This window comes from Myripristis murdjan, chromosome 3 (genome assembly GCF_902150065.1).
Source record: "Myripristis murdjan chromosome 3, fMyrMur1.1, whole genome shotgun sequence".
Classification (NCBI taxonomy): Eukaryota; Metazoa; Chordata; class Actinopteri; order Holocentriformes; family Holocentridae; genus Myripristis; species Myripristis murdjan.
The window spans coordinates 31475798-31498405 of NC_043982.1; the positions used below are offsets into that span (position 1 = coordinate 31475798).

At 41.3% G+C, this 22608-nt stretch overlaps 1 protein-coding gene across 2 annotated transcripts in view; it reads right to left on the reverse strand.

Moving 5' to 3' along the window:
- wdhd1 (WD repeat and HMG-box DNA binding protein 1) overlaps positions 1–22608 on the reverse strand; it is a 36750-nt gene that overhangs the window by 12040 nt on the left and 2102 nt on the right. Inside the window, exons 5-25 of one of the 2 annotated variants that reach the window (XM_030048356.1) lie at positions 21256–21367; positions 18919–18969; positions 18713–18808; positions 18097–18189; positions 17152–17258; positions 16929–17076; positions 15778–15982; positions 14344–14522; positions 12245–12429; positions 11287–11528; positions 10329–10466; positions 9947–10103; positions 8008–8122; positions 7152–7283; positions 6660–6871; positions 6244–6380; positions 6075–6131; positions 5401–5432; positions 4554–4718; positions 2141–2283; positions 1678–1813 (exon numbers count right to left, since the gene is read on the reverse strand). In XM_030048356.1, coding sequence (XP_029904216.1) covers positions 1678–1813; positions 2141–2283; positions 4554–4718; positions 5401–5432; positions 6075–6131; positions 6244–6380; positions 6660–6871; positions 7152–7283; positions 8008–8122; positions 9947–10103; positions 10329–10466; positions 11287–11528; positions 12245–12429; positions 14344–14522; positions 15778–15982; positions 16929–17076; positions 17152–17258; positions 18097–18189; positions 18713–18808; positions 18919–18969; positions 21256–21367 — 2842 coding nt within the window. Of the gene's footprint in view, positions 1–1677; positions 1814–2140; positions 2284–4553; positions 4719–5400; positions 5433–6074; positions 6132–6243; positions 6381–6659; positions 6872–7151; positions 7284–8007; positions 8123–9946; positions 10104–10328; positions 10467–11286; positions 11529–12244; positions 12430–14343; positions 14529–15777; positions 15983–16928; positions 17077–17151; positions 17259–18096; positions 18190–18712; positions 18809–18918; positions 18970–21255; positions 21368–22608 lie in introns of both variants that reach the window. The other variant, XM_030048355.1, reaches the window with a different exon arrangement.

The following is a 22608-nucleotide window of genomic DNA, read 5'->3' on the forward strand; positions in this document are numbered from 1 at the left end:
AGGCACAATCAGGTCCTGCGGCAACTGGCAATCATGCTGGAGAGAAGGAGAGTTACCACCAACGCCCTCCCTCCCCTAGTCCCTGGACTCCCAAGCACCACCCCCTTTGTGAAAGCAGGACAACTCCCAGGGAAACCATCTCCAAGAGTGGAAACATCCTTCCTGGACACAGCCTGAGACTGGAAAATGAAAGTTGACCTGGATCAGAAACTCATCTTTCCACCAGAGATTATCACAACTAATCTCAGGCCAGACCTGATCTTGTGGTCAACCTCGCAGAAGGCTCCTGTACATCGTGGAACTAACAGTCCAATAGGAGTCTGGAATCGACAAAGCCTATGAACGTAAAAGCCTGAAGTACACGGACATAGTAGCTGAGACAGAGGTGCGTGGCTGGACGACACAGGTGCTCCCAGTACAGGTTGGATGTAGAGGATTTGTCGCCAAATCGACAACAAGGCTCCTGAAGAGCATGGGGTTCCAGGGCCAAGCCCTCCGACAAGCACTGAAATCACGTTCAGAGGCTGCAGAGCGAGCCAGCAACTGGCTTTGGATGAAGAGAAAGGACCTCGTTTGGGTTGCTAGATGTCAAACATGAGAGGCAAAAGCAGAGGGGACACCTTGGACGCCATGTGTCACCACTGAGCCCATCCGGAGGTGTCGTGGGCCTATAAAAACACAGATGAAGGAGGGTGCCCACCTGATGTAACAAGTCGTCCTACAAGCTAAACAAGTACTTATAGCAACAGTGACCAATAGTGTTTGGTTTCTGAACTGCTGAGCAGGCCGTTTCAAGCCAGCAGTCAGCCATTACATAAATCACACCAACATTGCGATCGGCTATTGGCTATTTAAATACTTCATCAGGTGTAGCAACAGTGACTAGTAGTGCTCGCTTTCTGACCTGCTGAGCGGGCTGTTCCAAGCTAGCCGTCAGCTGCTAGGTTAAATCACACCAACATTGTGATCAATTATGCTATGGTTTACTTATAGCGACTAGTGTTCAGTTTCTGACCTGTTTAGCAGGCTGTTCCAAGCCAGCAGTCAGCCGTTACATCAAGAAGTGATTGCCCCTTCCCCACTCAAGATACAAACACCAGGTAGGCGCTGATTATTCTTAGGGATTGTAACAAGTCTTACAAGCTAAACAAATCATCCATGTCAGACAGGATCTTTTGTCCAATATTTACAACCTTATGTGATAAGATTTTCAAAATTTCAATTTTCAAAATAACAACACTTTTACCTCTTGTTAGACACTGCTCAATAATTATTCAGCACAATCTGTAGAAAATTATTTTTCTCAAGTGCTACAAGGCCTGTGAAGTGTGCTGCCGTTTTCAGCTGTTCAGGGCTTGTGCATTATATTGGACAGTAAAGTAAAGTAATAGTAAAGACGTTTGCATCTAGCATCTCCATCTAGCATCTCCTTGAGGCTAACTCTGTGGGTAGATGCTCACACACACACGCACGTGCACACACACTCTGCCAACACTAACAAACACAGACTCCAGCTTTTATTAAAGTGCTCCATCCTGAGTCCTGAATAACACAGGCATAAGGCTGAGGCAGGCTTTGACTAGTCCCTTAGTGGTAAAACGACTCACTTTCTCAATTAGTTTTGTCTCTCTTTGTACTTCATCTTCCCTCCCCTCTCCCCTCTCAGTTGTTTCTTACCAGCCGCTCCTCTGCTGAGAGGATCCTGAAACGTCCCATGGCCTCCTTGATGATGTCCGTCTCCTCCAGATCAGGCTGGTCTGCCACTATACTCTTCCTGTTCTCCTCCAACCACAGCTGGAAGCCCGTCTTTGGCCTGACCCCAACACACACAAATCAATTTTCTGTGACTCATTTACCAACCAGATTCCTCCCCACTTACTGGACATGACTGCCAGAGGGGTCATGCCCGTTCAAACTGGTGGGGCACATACCTAACCCACAGAGCATGAAGTCGCAGTTGGCATGAGAGCAAGCGGTTAGTACAGCATCAGTGCCAACTTCTAACATGTTAGAACATGGAAATTTTTTTTTCTGGACTTCATGCCACTTGCTCTAATTGCCCGCCTCCCACCCCCCAAATTTTGGCTTGTATGATGCTCCTGATTACTGCTGAATTTTGTGTCAAGTAATCACATCTTACCTCTTGTTTTCAGCGTTATCCACCGGTGATGGTGTAGGTGGCACCTCAGGCTGCTTCATCTTATCCTCGGCTGACTCCACATTCTGTGGAGCCTTCTTATTGGCTGTTTTAGAGCCTGTCATCTGCATCAGTGTGGACTGAGTCTAAAGGAAGACGGAAAACAATTGTCAGTGAAGAACATAGATGGATTAATATTTTGTTCCACTACATTCTGAGACAGCAGGTTGACGGTGTGTGATGCTGCTGCCTTAGATAAAGCAGTACAGAAGAGGGTTTGCATGCCGTTTCCACTACTAGCATACTACTGTGATGCCACACCATTAAATCAACCTTAAGGATTGTAATTTCATAAATAGGAATTTATATTTTATATGGGACAGCAGATTTTTCGGTGGCATGTCACCCCCTCTCTCTCCCCTGGCTTTCCTGTCTCTCTTTACTATCACTGTCAAATAAAGCAGAAATGCCATAAAAAGAAATAATTAGGATTTTTTTCATATGTCTATTTTGCTACTTCTTCTCCCTCTCTCTCTCTGACTGATATCACACAGCAGTGATTCAGACACAATTAAACCCATAACCAGTTCATGAGCTTCTCCATTTGCTGCTCTAAACACCCAGAGTGTGAAAAAACCTTTTGCACAGGTGGTGATGTGTATTTAATGTTTCCAGAAGCTGCAATAACGATTTGTTTGGAATAAACAGGAGAGGAGCTGGGCAGTTAACACGAGCAGGAAAATCCACCGTGGCTGAGCAGAAAAAGAAAAGAATGCCACCGACAAAAACTCAAAGACCAACAGAAAGTCCAAGGAAAAACAAACTGATCAATGAATCAGAGGAAGACACCAACACAACTCTGACACTAGAGAAGACCCCATCTGGTTATGTGTGTGTGTGTGTGTGTGTGTACATGTGTGTTATAGAGCAGCAATGATTAGTTAAATAATCAATTAGCTGCCAAATATTAAATTAATAGACAACTATTTTGATAATAAATTAATCTTTTTTGAGCCATATTTAAGAGGAAAGTTTCCATATGATCTTATTCCCACTTCTCAAATGTGAATATTTTCTGTTTTCTTTAGTCTTCTAGGACAGTGTTTCTCAAATGGGGTACGTGTACCCCTGGGGGTACTTGGAGGAACTCCAGGGGGTACTTGAGATTTTTTAAAATTATACAACACGTAGATGCGACCGAGCAATCTGATTGATCAATCAGACGTTTTGAATGTGCTCAAATGAGCATGACAGCACGGCTAGCCGTGCGCAAATAAAAAAATACTGAATCAATCACTGAAAGTATTACTCCGCCTACATCTTATTGTCCAAGTCTGTGTGGTTTCTATGGCAACATGAAACATTTCACTGAAACCCGCATCAAAAGCCGCTGTCAACTTTGTTCGCCAGCATAATGGACCGTTTGGTTGTCAATTTTGATTTATTTTGCGACCTAAGTTTGGATGAATGGCTGAACGAGGAAGACAAGACAGAAGAGAAAAAGCCAAGATACGCGAGAGTGACGAGTGAAGAGCTGGATCAGCTGGACAGGTCAGGAAATGAAGCCGGTACGGCCCGGTCAACGTCTTGGGCCGTCAAATGTCTACAAGACGACCTGACAAACACCGGGCAAACAGCTGATTTCTCAGCTGCAAGTAAAGAAGAGCTGAACAAGATCCTCCGTGAATTTTATGGAGCTTTAATTTCTATAATAAAGAGAATGAAATGCCTCAGCGGAGTCAGCACCACGGACAGTACCTGTAAGATTTTCCACGGAGATGTGCGGCTATATATTGTTATCAGTTATTAATTAGCCTATTAATCGTTATTAATTTGTTCAGTCTTTATGAGTTTCCTGGGCCAAAGATTTAATTGATTTGTGAATTTGTTTGCATCTGTACATTGAAATGAACATTTAATAAATCAACACATCTGTGAAAATTGTCGTCTTTATTTCAGAAGTAAATTGATAACAGTCTGAAAAGGTGATTAACTCTGTTCAGCCTTAATGTGACTGCTTACTGTCGTTACTTTTGCTGCTTAGCCACATTAATCGGAGCTGACGTTAAATTGGAGTGACACACCCCCAGCTGAAATAAAACATCTGCCGGTGAGTTTATAAAAAGATAAATGTTTGCCGACACTAGAAAAAAATAGCTCATATTTAAATATAACTGTTAATATAAGTTGGTTGTAGATAAAGATCAGCTGCTGTCACGGCAACTGTTAGATTTAAAATGACTGAGAAGTCGGCAGAAATATAACTATCAGTCCATGAAAAAAAATATTTTTTCCAGTGGATATTCTAGTTACAACATGATTGAGCTAGCAGAGCAGTTTTGTTTTACTATGTTTGGTATTTATTCAGCTTCGGGAAATCAAGATAATCGTTAGTTGCAGCTCTAGTGTGTTGTACCTTTGCTTTAGGTCTGGGGGCCAGGGGTTTGAGGGGTGGGCTTTTGTTTGTTTTCCCTGCAGAGCCGCTGAGGGGGGCGAGCTTCTTGACGGACGTCATGCTGTCCAGGACGTTGGTCACTCGGGGCTGACCAGGTGACGCCGACGACCTCCCCGAGCCCAGGACCTAAACACAAACCATCAAACCATCATGCCTCCAGAAACTTGTGCACTGTCTATCTAACCAGGCATAAATTTTATACATTTATCACCACCACCCTTATCATCATCGGTACTGTACACCGCATTTAACCATAAGGATATGAGCTACGTTTGCAGCTACATAGGTACGCCGGATGAGTGTGGACTTAAGTCAGTGGAAGAAAAAAATACTTAAATTTCATGATCATATTTATCCAAGAGAGGTGATTTGAAGCTGGACTGATAACAGACGTTTGCTTCCTTATATTAATTTACCCGACACATTGAAGGCTGAGACTATGTCGAAAAAAAAATGTAGTCACAGCTAAATCCTTAGAGACTTAGAAATGAAAATACATAGAAAATGAAATACTACTTAGAGTTAAATGAAAATACAAAAAGCAGCAAAGAGAACCTATGGTGATTTTTTTCTTTTTTTTTTGCAGATTTTTTACAGCCACACCAAGATCCATTCCGTTTTTGATTTCCAGAAAAGAGGAGTCATGGACCAAAAGGGTTGTGCTTCTTCAAATGTCCAGCCAATATAATAAGAATCACCCTAAAATTAACTGCACTTGAACATTAGTCCTCATACCTATTCACCTCCACAAAGTAATGAGTAGTGAGACAAATCAAACAAAAGGTCATCAAAACACCAAGTCACTTACCTTGAAAGGATTTACACGTCCCTCTTTGCTAACTGCAGAACAAACGAGACATCAAGCTTATTTTTTAGTCCTACTCTTCAAAAATATCACTTAGCAGAGGCTGCAGCATATAGTGAGGCTCTCAAAACCATCAACACACTGACATGCATGTGAATATCCAGAACCTCAGTCTGTGATCTGAAATTAACTTTAAAAATGTACATGTTGTGAAAATGTGAGAAAAATTTCAATTACATATAATCATTTATGCCTTATTAAATAACTGATGTAAATATACATCTGTACACCTACACCTATCGAACGTCACATTTAAAGCAAACATCCAGTGATTTCATTCATAATGACTAACTTCGATCTGTATGTACTGCTAGTGATAATAGTTAAAAGAAGCCATTTAACAACAATAAAAAGTAAATACAAAAAACCATCCTGTATTTTTTAGTTCTTTCAGTAATGCTCATAGTTGACATAATGTCTGTATCATGAAGAGGAAATTATTTAAAGATGAAAACTGATCACAGCAATTAGAGATTTAGTGACTGTAACAATTCTGTTAGAAAGTGCTACCAAGTTGGGCGTACCAATGTGGCGTTACAAATCAGTGATACTAACACACTGTCAACTCGGTCCTTATCTCTTTGTCTTCTGATGACAGTTAAAAAATATTTACTCACTTGGTTTTAGAGCTGGCTTTTCAGGGGAGCTCCCTCTTTTAGCAAACGGGTTCAGACCTGTGTGGACAATCAAACCCGTTAGCGGTCAAGTCAAGCACAACCAGCAGAAACGAATTCTGTATTTTGTGGCTTTAATCGGGGACAGAGACGACAACTGAGGTGAACAGACGTTTCCTGTTTTCTGCTGCATCTTCTGTCTCCATGTCTCGCCCTTCCTCCTCCTCGAGCTCCTCTCTCTGCTCCTCTTCCTCCTCCTGATGGTGTCTGTTGTTGTAATGGTATCCCGTGGCCTCAGCCTGGCTATACCTGTCCAAATCAAAAACTCAGAGATCAAAACCCTTCCTCCAGAGAAAAAAAGAAATATCTTAGGAGTACATTGGCATTTTGGCAAACAAGTTCTCTGATTAACGTACCATAAAAACTTTTAGTTGTTTTTCTTGAGTATGTCTAGGACTAAGCCTGTTATGTTAAACATGCTAATCCATTTTAGATGCTACTAAGCTACAATCTATTGTCCACTTCATGCACTGCAGTGAACTGAGCTAAACACAAGACAGCCAAAGGGGCAGATCTTGTTGACTTTACCCAGAGGTTCGCCTGATGCTTGAGTCTTCCTGCTCCACGAACTCTTCTTCATTCATCTGGTTGGCTTTCTCCAGAGCGATCTCACTGAGGCGCTGGGCGAGGGCCATGCGTCTGGATCGGGAGGCGTAGCGGATGGCCAGAGTCACCGCGTTCTGAGTCATCAGCTCTGCCAGCTCCACACAGCGAAACTCTCTCTCAAGCTTACAAGATAACTGTAGACGAAGGTGAATTAACATCACTGATCACACAAACTGTGGAATGCTGTTTTCCTGTATTTGTTTCTACACCCACAGAAAGTTTTTGTGAATTTTAAGATTTGAAGATCTCCAATCAGGCTCATCCCAACAAAGCTGGATAATCACAACCTTAAGCAGAGCTCTGCACAGTTTGCCGCAACACAAGATACACAACAGCATTACAAGCATGATCCCAGTAGAAGTAATATCTGGTGTGTAGATATCCATGAGGGATCTTCAGGGTTTTCTTACTCACAGCAAACATCTTCATCAGCAGTTCCTGCTGCTTCTTCTCAGCTTGGCTCTGTGCCTGATCATCGACCTCATATCCACTGGAGGACAGGAAGCTGTAGTGGTTTTGGAAGAGGACTGAACGCCAGAACTGCTCCTGGAGGAGGAAGAGAAACAGACAGAGGAATGAGGAACTGCCCACTTCAAATTCACATTGTTCTTATATTAATGTGCTGAAAAAGAAAAAAAAAACAACACTTCACCACAACTTCACTGTGTTCACCAAATACTAACACCTTGTCCTAACAGCAAGCACAGCAAGCAAGCATTCATACATAACAAAACCCCAGAACACTCCCATTATAAAATGAATGTGACAAATGTTGTGCCTCCTCTTCCCGTCAATGGACACGTCATGAGCTCTCATCTGCAGCACAGACAACATCAGCTGCTGCAATGTGCTGCTCAAACACAAGGACACGTCTAAGTGTGTGGAGCGCGAGAGGGAGATGCAGGAGTGTCCAAGTGAAACATAACAAACTCAATGTGACTTGCATTTACTTGATAGATTTTCACTTCCATTCTGTAAACATCCACATTATTTGTGGCAGCAAGCTCACATCAAGCCTGCATGACAAAGCTACCGAACCAAGTTGCTTTCATTTCAAGTTGCAGTCAATGCAGGTTAAAGCTAGAAAAATCTAAACAATCAAGTAAAAGTATGCATTTCAAAAATATTAACGAAAACACCACTGCCGTTTCATTTCAACTGACTTAAATATTTGTACATCTGGATCCCTGTTGTACATGGATCATCATACCAGCTGGATGAATAACATCTGCATTAAGCATGTTGTCTGGGGTGTGTTTGGTGTCCTTACCTCCATCTGTCCCTTCTCTGTGGTGGTCTGACACAGAGGCAGTTTGAAGGGCAAGATGGCGACGGCAGGCCTGGGCAGGGTGGGGGGGTACCTGGAGCCTTTACATGGGATACATCTGGCAGGATGAGGACAGACAAGACTCAGCACGAGACAACAGCCAAAAACAATAATAATAAGCTGCAGCAGTGGAGGTTTACATTACTTTGGGGATCAGGATCCAATATTTGCTATGAATGAGCAGGAAGAAATGACCGATTATGTCGATGCAATTTAAAAAGCTATTTTACCTGAACCTCAACCCTATAGTTCAGCATCAGGGTATCTGCAGGTTTCACCTAATAAAATTTAAGACTTTTTAAGACCTTTTAAGACCATTATGAATGAAATTTAATACCTATTTCACGACGTAAAAAACATTTTAAAAAATAAATGCAGAGTCACAAAATTACTTAAAAACAGTTATTTGTTTAAAGTTATTTTATTAAAATCTCGGGGCGGATGGGGTGGGGAGGTGGGGGGGCTGCATGAACAACACACTGACTTAACTGGCTGACTGACTGAATGTACAATTAGGGCCCTATAAAATCCGTTTTATTTTTTCCCAGATTCCGTTTTTTTTCCATTTTAATTTCTGGAAATTCAGTTTTTAACCTTTTACTCTTATTTTACTACCAAAAAAGAGTGTGTTTTTAATGTTAATGACTAAAATGTTAATGATTAAAATGCACACAAATGAAACAGAAATTACTTTAAATTAATTGAGGTAACAAATAAACAACACTTTATTTATTTATTTAGTTATCTAACAATTACGTTGTTATATCAATAAAAGGTGAAAATGATACGTTATTAATGATTGAACAAAAATGGCAAGAGGATGCATCAGTAATTATTTCACCTGAGGAGTAGATGTTTACCAGTAAGCCTGTAAGACCTAACAACTCAGCTACCAGTGAATGAGCACTAGAATGCCTGTGATAACAGATTGAAAAATAATCCGAAGTGATACCTCTTCTCTGAATAGACAAGCTAAGCCAGTGTGCTGCTGTTACCCAGTGAAAATAGAGCAGAGTGGCAACTCTTCGCTTTGTTACACAATCTATGTCAGTGCGCTGCTGTAGCCTGGGAAGTTTCTCTGGCTATTGGACTCGTACGGTGCCGGTGCAGTTGTTGTAATATTTTTTCTTGGTGGTGCAGGTGCAGGTGAAACGACTGGAGGGGTTGTGCCACCCAGATTCCCTCCAATTTCAGGCCTGGCTAAATTTGCATTCAGTGAGCTATCGTGTTACTATCGTTGCAGTCATAATATAATAATGAATTGTTTCGGGAGCTTTTCATTTAGCATTTGAGGTAGCTTTATGGACTTATGAAAATTAAGACCTGTTTAAAATTATTTAAGACGTAAATTCAGTGAATTTAAAATTTAAAATTCCTGGCGGCACCCCTGCACGCCATTTCAGGCAAATCTGCCCAGTATTTATTGAGTTACTCTGTTAACAAATGCGTGGACAGACAGGGGAGGATCTTAAAACTCCCTGCCAGGGGTTTCACCACAGCAGATGTGACAACAGACTCTCTAAAATGTAAACTTTTCAAGAACTAAGAAAAACAGCAAAAACTTCTGAAGAGAAGACCAGCATACACCCAGTTTCTCAGACTAGATTAAGAGTGAAGCAGAGAAAAAGACAGAGAAAAGGACAGTGGCAGAGTTTCAGCAATTAGTCGAATAATCAATTAGTTGCCAACTATTAAATCAATAAGCAACTATTTTGATAACTGATCTTTTTGAGTCATTTTTAAGATGACAATGTCCAAATTCTGATACCAACTCCTCAAATGTGAATATTTTCTGATGTCTTTCGTCCTCTATCACAGTAAACGAAATATCTTAGAGATTCATTGACAATGAAAATAACCAAAAGAGCAGAGCGACCATCACCTGAGCTGCTCTGGGTTCTCATGAACTCCGACCACCCAGTAGTGGTCCGATTTGCCCTTGCAGCTCTCCCTGGTGTTGCACACTGGTGTCCATGTGTTTCCCAGGGAGCGGTTTAGCATCCGTACCACCCCCTCCGAATCGATGTAGCAGGGGGTACCTGAAAAATAACAGTGCAGCCATGATATACTCTTATGAATCTTATGAACACAAATAAAAAATGATGAGAAGGAGCCAGCAGCAGCCAGCAGTTCATACCACTTGTGTTAAGATAATCCCGGTTTTGTTTCTCCTTGAATTCAGGAGATTACAATGATTTTCTAAAGCAACATAACACAGATCATTTCTTGGGGAAGGGAGGGGTGAAAGAAGTGGTCTGACTGACCCTCAGCAGTGAATCCCAGCCATGATAAATAGGATTTCCGAGAAAGTGGGAGGGGCTCGCCGTGGATGACCTGCCTCTTCCTTTGAGCCAACTGCAGCAGCTGGACACCCAACGCCTGATCCCCATCAAAACCTGTAGCTAATGACACAAAGAGACACGCATTTATTTATTCATTTATTTATTTATTTATTTTTGGCCACTTATTATACTTTATTTTTTCAATGTTTATTGACACATCTGCAGCTTAACTGCTTCCACACATACATTTCATGTCAAAACATTTAAAAAACAAACAAACAAACAAAAAAAACAATACAAAACAGAAAAACAAAAACAACATTGCTATGTTGTATACATGTATGTATACATGTATACATACCCATCGAAATACACACAGCAGGTCTACCCATACATATACACAGTATACAATACATACCACTTGCAGGGCGTGCCAATAGTGTAATAATCTCTTAGAAAATGAAAAAAATATTTACCTTCCGATTCCTTTTGATGATGTGGTTATAATTTACGGTCATATAAAATCCACACATCTACACATCTTCCATATTCCTTATTTTGAGAGTTGTTCAACTTCTTTAATCATAATTTTCCATTTTGTTAGATCTGGGGGTTTAGTTGTTTTCCACCCTTTTGTATTGTATTATTTTGTATTGTATTTTGCATTTCTGTGATTTTGTTTGTACACACACAAATGCAATGTCCAGTCAAAGCCTGTACATGAGAAAAGGGCAGACTTGCAGCTTTATGTAAATGACCCTTCAATATTGGGGTGGGTGATATGGCAGAAGTATCACATTTTTTTTCAGGCAGGATCACAATACAAAATATGATAATGATTCTTTTTCATTTTGACCCTATGCGGACTTGTGGACTTGAGTAGTCATGAAATTTACATCATGCAAACCCGTGGACGTGGAAATTATTACACCAGCCTTACCCCGGTGGTAGACTATGAGCAGCTGCTCTCCATGTCCGGCCATGCAGACCACCGGCCCCGGCAGGCTGAAGATCTCTCTCTGGATTCCTCCTATAGAGAAGAGCCGAAGCATCATGGCGCTGGTGGCAGCGGCCGCCCAGCCCTGGCCCAGACACAACGCCTTCACATCCTCGCCCTTCGGCAGGTCCACCATCCACTCCTTGTTGGTGTCCCAGGATGAGAAATGAAGGCACTGCAGCTTGCTGGTAAGCAAAAGAGATGGGGGGGAAAAAAAGCAGAATGGAAGTTTTTTCCAAATAATACATTAATTTGATCTGTTTTATATTTGGGCAAAAGGGGAACTGCCACAAAGCAAAGGAGAAGAATCTGCTTTTGAAGAACACTACACACTGCTTCCTTTCTAGGCAGAGCACAATGCTTCCATAGGTTGAGAGGCTGAGAAAAGTTCAGCTTTTTGAGGATGACATAGATGCCTTTTGTGTAAGCCATCCAGTCACAGCAAACAAGAGGTGGGGTTTCACAGCACACAGGCAGCCATTAGTTTGGGACATCAGCAAGAATAAAAATGGAGAAAGCTGTCTCTCTTTACTATAGCTACAGACTAAAGCAGAATTTTTTTGTAATAAATTTGTTAAATTGTAAGAGACTTTATGGACACCCTGTACTAAAACAATGTTTTGTTGCCCACTCTTTCTTTCTCAAAAAGCTGCAGGTCCTGCAATTTGGATATTGCGCTTACTATCTACTATATGCGGTACTACCTGCTGATAGTAGTAGCTGTGGAGCTTGTATTGTGTGTCCACCTTTTTCATAATCACCAGAAAATAAAATACAGACAAAACTTCTTTGTTTCTGTTCTCTACATGACTGCCTCAGTGAAGCCTCTCCTCCATATCTGTATCTTCAGCTTTTCTTATAAGCAAATCAAGAACCAGGGACGGGACATTAGGAGGCGTACCTGGCGAGCTCGTCTGTGCTGGGGCAGGCCAGCAGCACAGCCTCCTGGGACACGTCAGCCATGCTGTGTCCCAGTGAATTGGTGAGGTGCATGGCGTGGTGCACGGCCGAGTCGTGGAACTCCACATCAATGGCATTGTCCTGTTCGTCGTTGTAGCCTCGCACTATTCCCACCGAGTTCCACATCTGAGACATACAAGGATAAAAATAAATTTTACACATTTGAAAATAATATATAAAAGAAATGTCAGTGGTTCCTGTGGGATACTGGGCTGTCTCAAGGGTGAATTAAAGGATATGGTAAATAAAAAATAAGCAAAACAGTGAGTCCTAAACATAATAAACAAATAATTACAACTAAGCATATTGAATGTGTAGGATCACGACCCGTGCTAACAGAAGTGAGACAACAAGATGCAACATATCTTTTGTTTCTGCTACAGCCACGTTGCACTGTTTCATATCAGCACTCCCGTGCGCAGCTGTAGCCTGGAAAGTTTCTCTGCCTTTTGGACTTATACCGTGCCGGTGAAGTTGTTGTAATGTTTTTTCGTGATCGCGGAAATTATAGTCCCTACAGTGTTAGCGATAACATTAGGGTCGTTTTCACAGGCTTGAACAAAAAACTGGATTAAATTTAATCTTGCCTAGGTACCTTTCTCTTGCCCTTTTCTCTCCCTCTGCGAGCGCGCTGCAGACAGTAATCAAACAGGCGGGTGATGACTCTGGTGTTCATTTTTCAAAATAAAGTTAATTGCAGTGTTATGTACCTTTTCATGATATTTAAATTATCATTTCAAACTGATTATAATAAATATATTTGCGCAAAAAAGGCTAGATAGCCTATATATATGTATATATATCCTTTTAAAATTGTTTTAACATCTGGAAGAAAAAAAAATCATTCCGAAGGTGTGGCGGCTTTTATTTTGCCGTGGCGGTGCGCCACGATGAATTACATGTAGTGGAAACCCTGGTGCCCTATTTTCTTGGGTGCGCAAAGACTGTTGCAAGCAGCGCTATGACCAATTGGTATTGTGTTGCCCTGGAAACACACTTTGCCTCTTTGTGTGGTATTTTTGTGCTTCCACACCAGGCTTGGTGCAAAGGTGGGAGTGGTAGCACACCAAAAGGGGAGGTCTATTTAAATGATAGGGCAAAATGCAAAAGATGTGCTTCTTTGTTAAAATCTCATTTACATTGGAGGCCGATTATTGGCTTGTGGGTGGACCATGGCGAAGCGCAGAGCCCTGTGCTCAGAGTTCATATTTGGTGAACTTTGACCCTGTTGTGCTCTGACCTTTGGCCAGTGACAGTAAAGTGAGCTTACACATCACAGCTGCCGTTAATGTACCAGTATAGGTAGACTATCATTCATCATAGCCACAGTGACACAAGTAATTAGTAACCAAACAGCAAAGTAACCAAGGCTATTGGATCTACATTTATAAGATATTTGACATGATAGATTAGTCAAATGCATACAAAAAATAATGAATGGCATGTCTACTTGATTTATGCATTTTCTTCATCTTATCTAATGAATTCCATGAAGATAATAGTTAATCTCCAAATCCCTGTAATGTATTCCACAGAGTCTTTACACCTAGCGCATGTGGGCATGGTTGTGCTCAAATGAGCTAAAACAGGTTCGGAAACGCCTTCCTTGACCATGCACTGGGACACAGCGCTTGGCACTGGTCACTGTCACTCTATCTATCTATCTATCTATCTATCTGTGTCTGCACAGATAAAATAGGGCCCATAATATTCTCAAGTTGTTGGTAAAATAGCAGGTGTCAAATTCTAATTTATTTACTTAGATTTATTTATAAATTATAAATATAATAATAAATTATAATTCCCCTCTTTTTAAATAATCAATCATAATCCCCCCTCTTTTAATAAACAAACAATTTGAGCTAAATGTCTTACAAAAATAAGACCATATTGAAAATGTTGAAAGTTATAGATTTAAACACAAAAGTACTGACATGCAAATCTCTACTGGATTCTGCCCATGTTCTTTTTCAACACTGATGCAGCATCCACACGTTATTTTTTTGTCTACCATGAGATACCTCTGTCAGTCTGTCCTACCATGAAGCGATGTGTGAGGTGCGCCGGAGTGGAGCCCGACTGAAAGGCCTTCTGGGGTGGAGTGGGCATGGGCCCCTCGTAGACGGGACGCAAGGGCACTGCTGGAGCAGCCGGGGCCACTATGGCACTGCCGGCGTCATCATCGTCTCCATATTTATCCAGGCCGAGCTTCAGCGAGCCTGTGTTTGTATCAGCACAAACAAGCACATAGAGATTTCAGGCTTTTCAAGGTTTTGGATGGTTGACCAAAAATGTCTCCTACACTGTTACCCAGCATTCACACTAGTAACACAGTCAAGTCACTGGAAATTAGGGTTATCACAATACCAGAAATTCAGTAGCCGATAACAATACCGGTGATTTGGCATGATTCAATAGCACAGGAGAAAAAAAAAAAAGTCCCATTTACTTAAACATAAACTCCTTTATTAAAATCTGTTGACCCTTCAAGTATTTAAGCCCTCAGGTATTTAAAACAAAACAAGTCATCTGTCTTAAATAACTTTTTTATATTGCACAGAATTTCTATTGCAGTATCCATCACAGAGATATGAGAAAAATATGGAAATAAATAGGCTTATACATAATTATGTAAAGAGACAACTTTTTACAGGAAACTTATGTGGCACCCTTTGCATATTTTGTTGGGGTTAGGGTTAAATTAAAGATTTATTATTATCCACTGCCTTGAACACAAAATCCTTTCATCACGACTTTTGCTGTTTCTTTTGGCCGAGCTGAGGCAGAGCTGCCGCTCCATCTTTCACGTGTTTGTCTCTTCCTCGACGCACACATGAACAAGTGTAAATTGTATGTATACTGGATGCACAAACAGCCAGTCACGTGGCACGAATAGAGAGGTCCAGTTGCACGCTGGGTTATGAGCGAGGAGACACTTGCGGCACATAAACTGTGTTGTTTGTTTGGTTAAAGGAGGTTAGCATAATTAGACTTTTGATTTCCTCTGATTTCACTCAGAAGCCACAAGTAGACTTTAAAATGTAACATAATAACGATCTGATATATATCAAGATAATTCCTGACTGATATGATAAAATTTCAAAGGATAACATTTTTGGGCATACTGCACACCCATATTAGGAAGTTTATCCTTCAGGGTAATGCTGCTGCAACTGAAAGCATGTTCCTTTAGCCAAGTACATCCAACTGTGTGTTGGCACAATTGGATGTATGTAGTTAATTAATTCATCAATTAATAAACAAACTGCAAATGCAACTGTTATGTGTTTATTTGCATACAGAGCGGGAAAGTAAGATCTGATTACAAGTGGGTAGGCGTGATGCGACGTGGAGAGGCATTTTAACGCCAGGTGTGAACAGACGGACTGAAAGCTGTCCACCTGTGATCAGATCACCAAAGATGCATTTTAATAGCGTGTGGAGACAGAGCCTTAGATGCATCCTTTAACTTACCCAGTGAGTTCTCATCATCCAGGAATGCCCCCCTGTTCCTCACACGCCCTGTGGCAGGCACCACATCATCATCATCACCATCTTCGTCTCCTGCAACAGGGTTCTTGGCTGGGGAGTTTGTATCACTCAGTCCTTCATCCATGAGTCTGTCGTCGTCGTCATCAAACAGGTCATCATAGTCTTTTGCCACTTTGCTTGCTGGCGCCTGATTAAAGGACACAGGCATTTAGCATCAACATGGCAACCCTCTGGAACAATGTGACTCATCTGATCAATGATGACTATTTGCATGGCTGTCAAAAACCTTTGCATGCAAAGTATTACATCATGAGAGTGTCAACAAGACAGTGCCACCGATTGACACCTTGCAGTCTGTAGAGTTTGGAGATGTACTGGCAACACAGAACAGAGACGCAGATCTCAGTGGCCTCGCATTGCCCTACATGCAGTTACAGTTTTTTAGAGGCTTAGAAGACCCAGCAGCAGCCTCTGCAGGAGCCACACACACCTGCCGTGGCTGTGGCAGCGTTTTGACAGAAAAGTAAATGACCTAGGTACTGGACTGACAAAGTGTCGCTCCATATGGCACATTCGGAGCACTCTTGTTGCTTGGGAAAAAACAAAGCCAGCATCGGAAAGCATGTACAGATCACCGATGGACTCCTTTGATGATACATTTATATTACATATTTTATAATTTGTTTACTGTTGAATAGAAAATTTGCAAAAAAGTTCCAAATAAAAGGAGAAAAAAAAAAGATAAATAGGCCTTTCCATGTGTGTTTTTTTTTTTTTTACTCATTTAATATAAACTATTTATTCATGTAATTTACAGAAAATGTTCTATATCATGGTATATACTGTATCAAGATATGTAATGGCCTACATCAAGTTATGAGATTTAGGTCATATGGCACAGACCTAGTCTAAAATGTTGTTGACTGTGGATTTTGTCCATATCACCCAGCCCTTCTTATACGTTTCTGTGTATTAGAGGCTTCCATGACCTGCGTCAAGGAGATAAAATTAATTCATGCCCCTTAAATGCTGAGGGAAAGGCAAAGTGAAGTAGGTTCATTTGTTCCACAGCTTGGAGAGCAATGTGCAAGAGCTCCCAGATGAAATACCATGTTTTTTCCCTTCAGCTATACCTTCGTGGCCTTGGTGCTGGGGTGAGAAGAAGAGGTGGAGAGGCCGTCCAGCAGGCCCAGGGAACCCTGTGTGTCTGAGTAGACGATCTGGTTGCCTGACGGGTGCCAGGCTAATCCACAAACTGTGTAGCCCTTCTCCTGCTTCTGCCTGCAACAGAGAAAAAGACACCGTCAGGTAACTGCACACCACCTTTACACTAGTGCATCCATCTGTGTAGCATACCTTTCCACACACAGCTTGCTGTCCACATCCCACACCGTCAAGAAACCCCCGACACCGCCAGCTGCCAGGAACTGCCCGGAGGGTGACCAGGCCACTGCGTTTATGGGCTGGTGGAAAAGAAGAAAGGTTAATTTAAAAAAATTTAATAAAACAACTGTTTTTACACAGAGACACTTAACCTTCAACACTACAGATGGCTTCAAGTAAAAGGGGAAAAGCTCCACCAACACCCAAGGAACAAATGCAGTTTGTGTTTTAGCTTCAGATTAAAGAAGGACATGGAACACAAGAGAAAGGGCACAGGAGGTAATGAGAGCAAATAATTTAGATGGAAAGCACTACTTCACACTGTTGAGGGGTCAACCTTTTAGTAAAAACGTAATTTTATGATTAGAGGACCCACCAAGGAATTTGTAATGAGCACTGGTACAAAGCTTTCCATTCTCTTAACGATGTAGCTATGCTTGATAGTGATTTGTGGGTGAGAGCGTTTGTGATCAACTCATAATATCTTAATTGCTTACTCCTCATCACACCCAGGAAAACAAGACAGGAAAAGTACAAAGCGCTTTTCTCCACATTTTTTTAGTTATATTTGCTCCGTGCAGGCATGACAGAAAAGGGTTTTCACACTACCGTTTTCCAGTGTTTACAGACATCAAATCAGAGGCCTCGTTGATTTAGAGCCACAGTTTTGAAAACAAGTGGAGGCCAAAAAGTGTGTATAACTCAGAAATTCACGTTATCATCTCAAAAGGTTTCTGGCCAGTGTGGGGTTCATTTCTAGCCCTTCCCTAGTCCACCGTGTGTCTATCAATTGTCATTTGGGTATCTATTATAGCCACTTTGTTTGCACCTCTAGTTACCAACAAGATGCACTGCCAACACTCCCCTGTTGAAGGTGACGTGACCATAAACACGGATGTGTGTTCACTTTGACCTCACCTGTGTGACCAGATCATCAGAGAGAGTGCTCACATGATCCCAGGAACCTCTCTCATACAGATGCACCTTCGAGTCCACAGGAACTGCTAAAAGCTGCACACACACACACACACACACACACACACACACACACACACACACACACACACACACACACACACACACACACACACACACACACACACACACACACACACGCAGTTCTTCTCTTAACTGAATCACGCTTGCTAGACATTGATTTAAAGCAATAAGCCACAACAGACAGTGGTTTACAGTGATTTACAGCTTTGAGGCATCTTGAGACTTGCAAGTGCCTGAAACTGCTTTAACTGCCCTGAAATCACCATCCGTCACAATCAAGTGGGTTATTGCTTTTAAAGAAATGTATGAAAAAAAAATACTGATTCTATCCATTTCTGTAAAATACTTGCAATTACAGGCTATGAATGCTGATTTCCAGGTTATATGCTGAACACTGTGCAGTCAGGCAAAATGAAAGCACCATAAGAATCTATCATGTTCATCATATCTATCTATCTAGATAGATATAGATATATAGATATATATATATTGCATCCCCCCACCCCCCTTCTTGTGAGCGAGTACAGTCACTGACCTTCCCAGCCCCGGGTTGCCAGGCCAGTCGACACAGGGACTTGGCATTACTGACGTCATTGGTCTTCTGGAGCACCGGCCAACTGGTCGCCTGTGTCTGAATGGACACAAAGCAGAACACTGTCTGACATCATGGCCAGATGGATGGTGCTCACGACGGGGAAAAAAAAAAAAACAAGAAACATGGATGTTAAAATTATGACGTACCTGCTCTTCAATGTTCCACACCACGACAGAGCCATCGCAGCTGGCCGAGGCCTGGCAGAGGAAGCAGAGAGTTTCAGAGAGTGAGTCTACCTTACAGGCCTTACAGAGAAAACACTGACCTGAAGACCTTTCAATGTATGAAATTCTGGTGTGAGATTTTTTTTAAAATCATATGCATAGTAAATACAATCTAACAGGCGTAAGAATTTTCAAATATCTCCGGCAAAATGCATTTCCTCCAGTTCATGATCAGAGACGTTACGCTCCCTCTTCATCTGTAACCAAAATTAACTTTCTGCTAAGGCCTGGTAAACAAACAAAAGAACAGCCAATAATTATTTCTGAGTGGCCATAAATAATCAACATTTTTATTTGATCTGTCCAATTTTAATATTCAACAGGAGCTGGTTTATGAAGCATGACATAAATTACTGCCAAGGCCAGTAAATTTTAACATGCTAAATTTCTTAATTTAGTGGGTGAATAATGACTGATAAGCCAAGACTGATAATATAAATGAGCCCATCCACAGTTGAGTTAATCTGAACACAGTGTCACTAATACATGCGGCTGTTAGAAACATGGCTTTCAGCACCAGAGACAGCAGCTATGATAGCATGAAGAAACATGTCTCTGTTTGCAAGACAAGCTTTTGATCTTGATTTTTTTTCCACAATTCAGCAGTACAACTCCCAGCAGGTGAAAGTTGTTGAATCCACAGATCACAGCTTCTCCCTCGGTGCTCTTACGGCCCCAGCGGAGAGAAATACAGTCCTGGGAGGACAGTCAACGCTGGTGGGAACACATGACCTCTGAGGTCCTGTCAGACACAGTGGCTGAATAACCCTCAGATAAGAAAACATAATTTGAAAATTAAATAAAAGAAAATGAGAATTAATGCGGGTTTCCATAAACTATATTATAGAAACTCCTGAAAATTAAAAGTTCCAGGTCATGTTTATTTAAAGCCCCAAATCCCTCCCTCGCTCACCGCTGCAGGGCACATGCAGTCAAATGGTGTTGGTATTACAAATCAGCAGTCCATATTACCAGAACAATGTTAGTTTTGTGGTAAATTAACAGGCTGGTGGAAGGGAGAGCAGCATTGTGTCTTCTCCAATGTCGTGTTTGTTGTCTGACAGGGGAATCGGGCCCCGGCTCACAGCTATGTCATCGTTATGCGAATACAGTGGTCCCTCGTTTATCACGGGAGTTACATTCTAAAAATAACCCGCAATAGGCGAAATCCTCGAAGTAGTCAGCTTTATTTTTTACAATTATTATAGATGTTTTAAGGCTGTAAAACCCCTCCCTACACACTTTATACACTTTTCTCAGATAGGCATTAACATTTTCTCACTTTTCTCTCTTGTTTAAACACTCTCAAAGTTCAAACCTTCGTAGAAAAATAAGTCCAGTTTAAAAAAAAAAAAAAAAAAAAAAAAAAAAGCATGCAAAATTGCACTAAAAAAAATCTGCAAAACTGCGAGGCGGCGAAAGGTGAACCGCGTTATAGCGAGGGACAACTGTAAAGCGTTTCCATCGCACATTTCATGCATCAACTCTTTGCGTATCACAACCGGTGGAGGTAAACACAGCTACTGTGTCTATGTGCAAATGGGTGGCCATGGCACTGCTGTAAATTAATAACGTTGCTTGAAAAATACAGATTGTGACTGAATTTATGTCCACACACGCCTGAGATTCAACATTCATGCACTCCTGACAGTTAATGTGACCTGGCAAGATCGTATGTGCCAGGTTTAAGTGAAAAGACAGGTTTAACAACAGTCAGAGGTGCCAAAGAGTTAAAATGTGCTTTCAATAGCGTTAAATAGTAGGTGTACTTTCCAGCCAGCCACGAGTCATGATAAATCATGTCCAGGGACCACTTAAAAAGTCAATAGACTATCAGTACCAAGTTTAGCATTTACACTGGACGGGTTGTTAATAAGTGATCCACACAGACTCAGTAGTGAACTGAACTTACACATGGTTGACACTAAGTTGAATATTAAATAAAAGTGTGGCCCAATTAATCACAGGAATATGTCATCGTGACTGTATCAGGGCCATTTTATGTCTTGAATCAGGTGCTTCGTGTTAATTTAAAATGTGTTTTCTTACTCAATGCACTTCAGTTCACATGCAACAATTCAAATAATTAAACACACCTAAGGCATTCAAGTGTTATCATCTAAAAATATTACCAGCCAGTGTGGTGGTACTATTTTTATTATTTTACCAGTATTTAGCAGACTCTGCTCTACATACTCACAAGCATACAAACAACATTTTTGGTATATCGCTGCTTTTGAGAGAAATAGGTTTACCCACCAGGAATTCATCTTTTGGGTCAAATGTGACACTAAGGACAGGCGCGTCGTGGCCCCGGAATACTTTCTGTTGGCTGCTGTCTGACACCTCCACCACTTTAACCATGAAGTCACTGAGGAAAACAGGAGGGAATACAAAATAAACATGTGCAAACTGGAAGATGCAGGCATTGCTTGCGTGTGTGTGTTTGTGTGTATGAGCCTGGCTGAGAGCAAATAGTAACACAAATATGAAGAGGGGCATGTCTACTAACCAATAAATGCACAAACTGTCAAATCAATGCACAGGAAAGCCATAATAATCCTGACTTCCTCCCAACATCCGTCAGCATGTAGAGGCCAAATCTGCCCTAACAGCCTACAGATGCCTCAATTTTTACAATCAATATCACAACAGACGATACCTGAGTGAAAATAGCAACATCAATATGGTGCCATGCTCTGTGCTTTTATAGCTGTGATGAACCTGTTTAGAAAAAAATCAATCCTGGGAGCAAACAGACGTTTATCTACAATCAAGACTAATCAGAAACCAATTCAAAGTGCTGCTTGGTCTGTGAGGTGGAATAAAAAAAAAATCATCCAGTTACGCTGCTCTGCACAGCTCATTTTGCATTAGAGAGACAGGAATAAACCTACTAAAGCTCACAGTCCAAGTTTATTCATGGCACACAAGACGTTAAATACAAGAGACATATGTTGGGCGCAACAGATTTCCCAAAAGCTGAAGCAGAATAAATGTGCATGGCTTGGCAAACTAAAAGTGACGTTCCCCATTTTTCAACTCACGTATATATGTGCACAGTCAGGTTTGTGCACTCAAGTGTACAGTATTCATTCAACATCACGCAAGTTCCTCACACCAGAGACATTTCAGGAGACAGTAGGACTATCTCAGTTACACTGTTAACACTGTTACACTGTTTGTCTGTGGCCTGTCCTGTCTAGTCATCTAGCATGAGCAGATTTACAATAGAGACCAAAAAAAATCTGTACAACGTGTGTGATGCAATGCATTTTCAAATCAAATGAAAAATGAAACTGGAAAAAAAAAAAAAAAAAAAAAAAAAAAAGGTCTTATGTGTTCCCAGACTTTGTTGATAGGCCGCCACCAGCTCTCTACGGAACGCAATCAGCCTCAACATTATTCACAAATGTGTGTATCATGATCAATAATATAAGAGACACAGCTATACACAAACAAACATGGCTCAAATTGTGATTTGTAATGTCATTTGATTGATCCACACACACATGTGGCTACTTCCTTTATGTGCCCGAAGGAGGAACACTCCCCGTTTTGCCTGGTACCCAGAAAGGCTGTTAGTGCCACTGCCACCTACTGCTAGGTGGC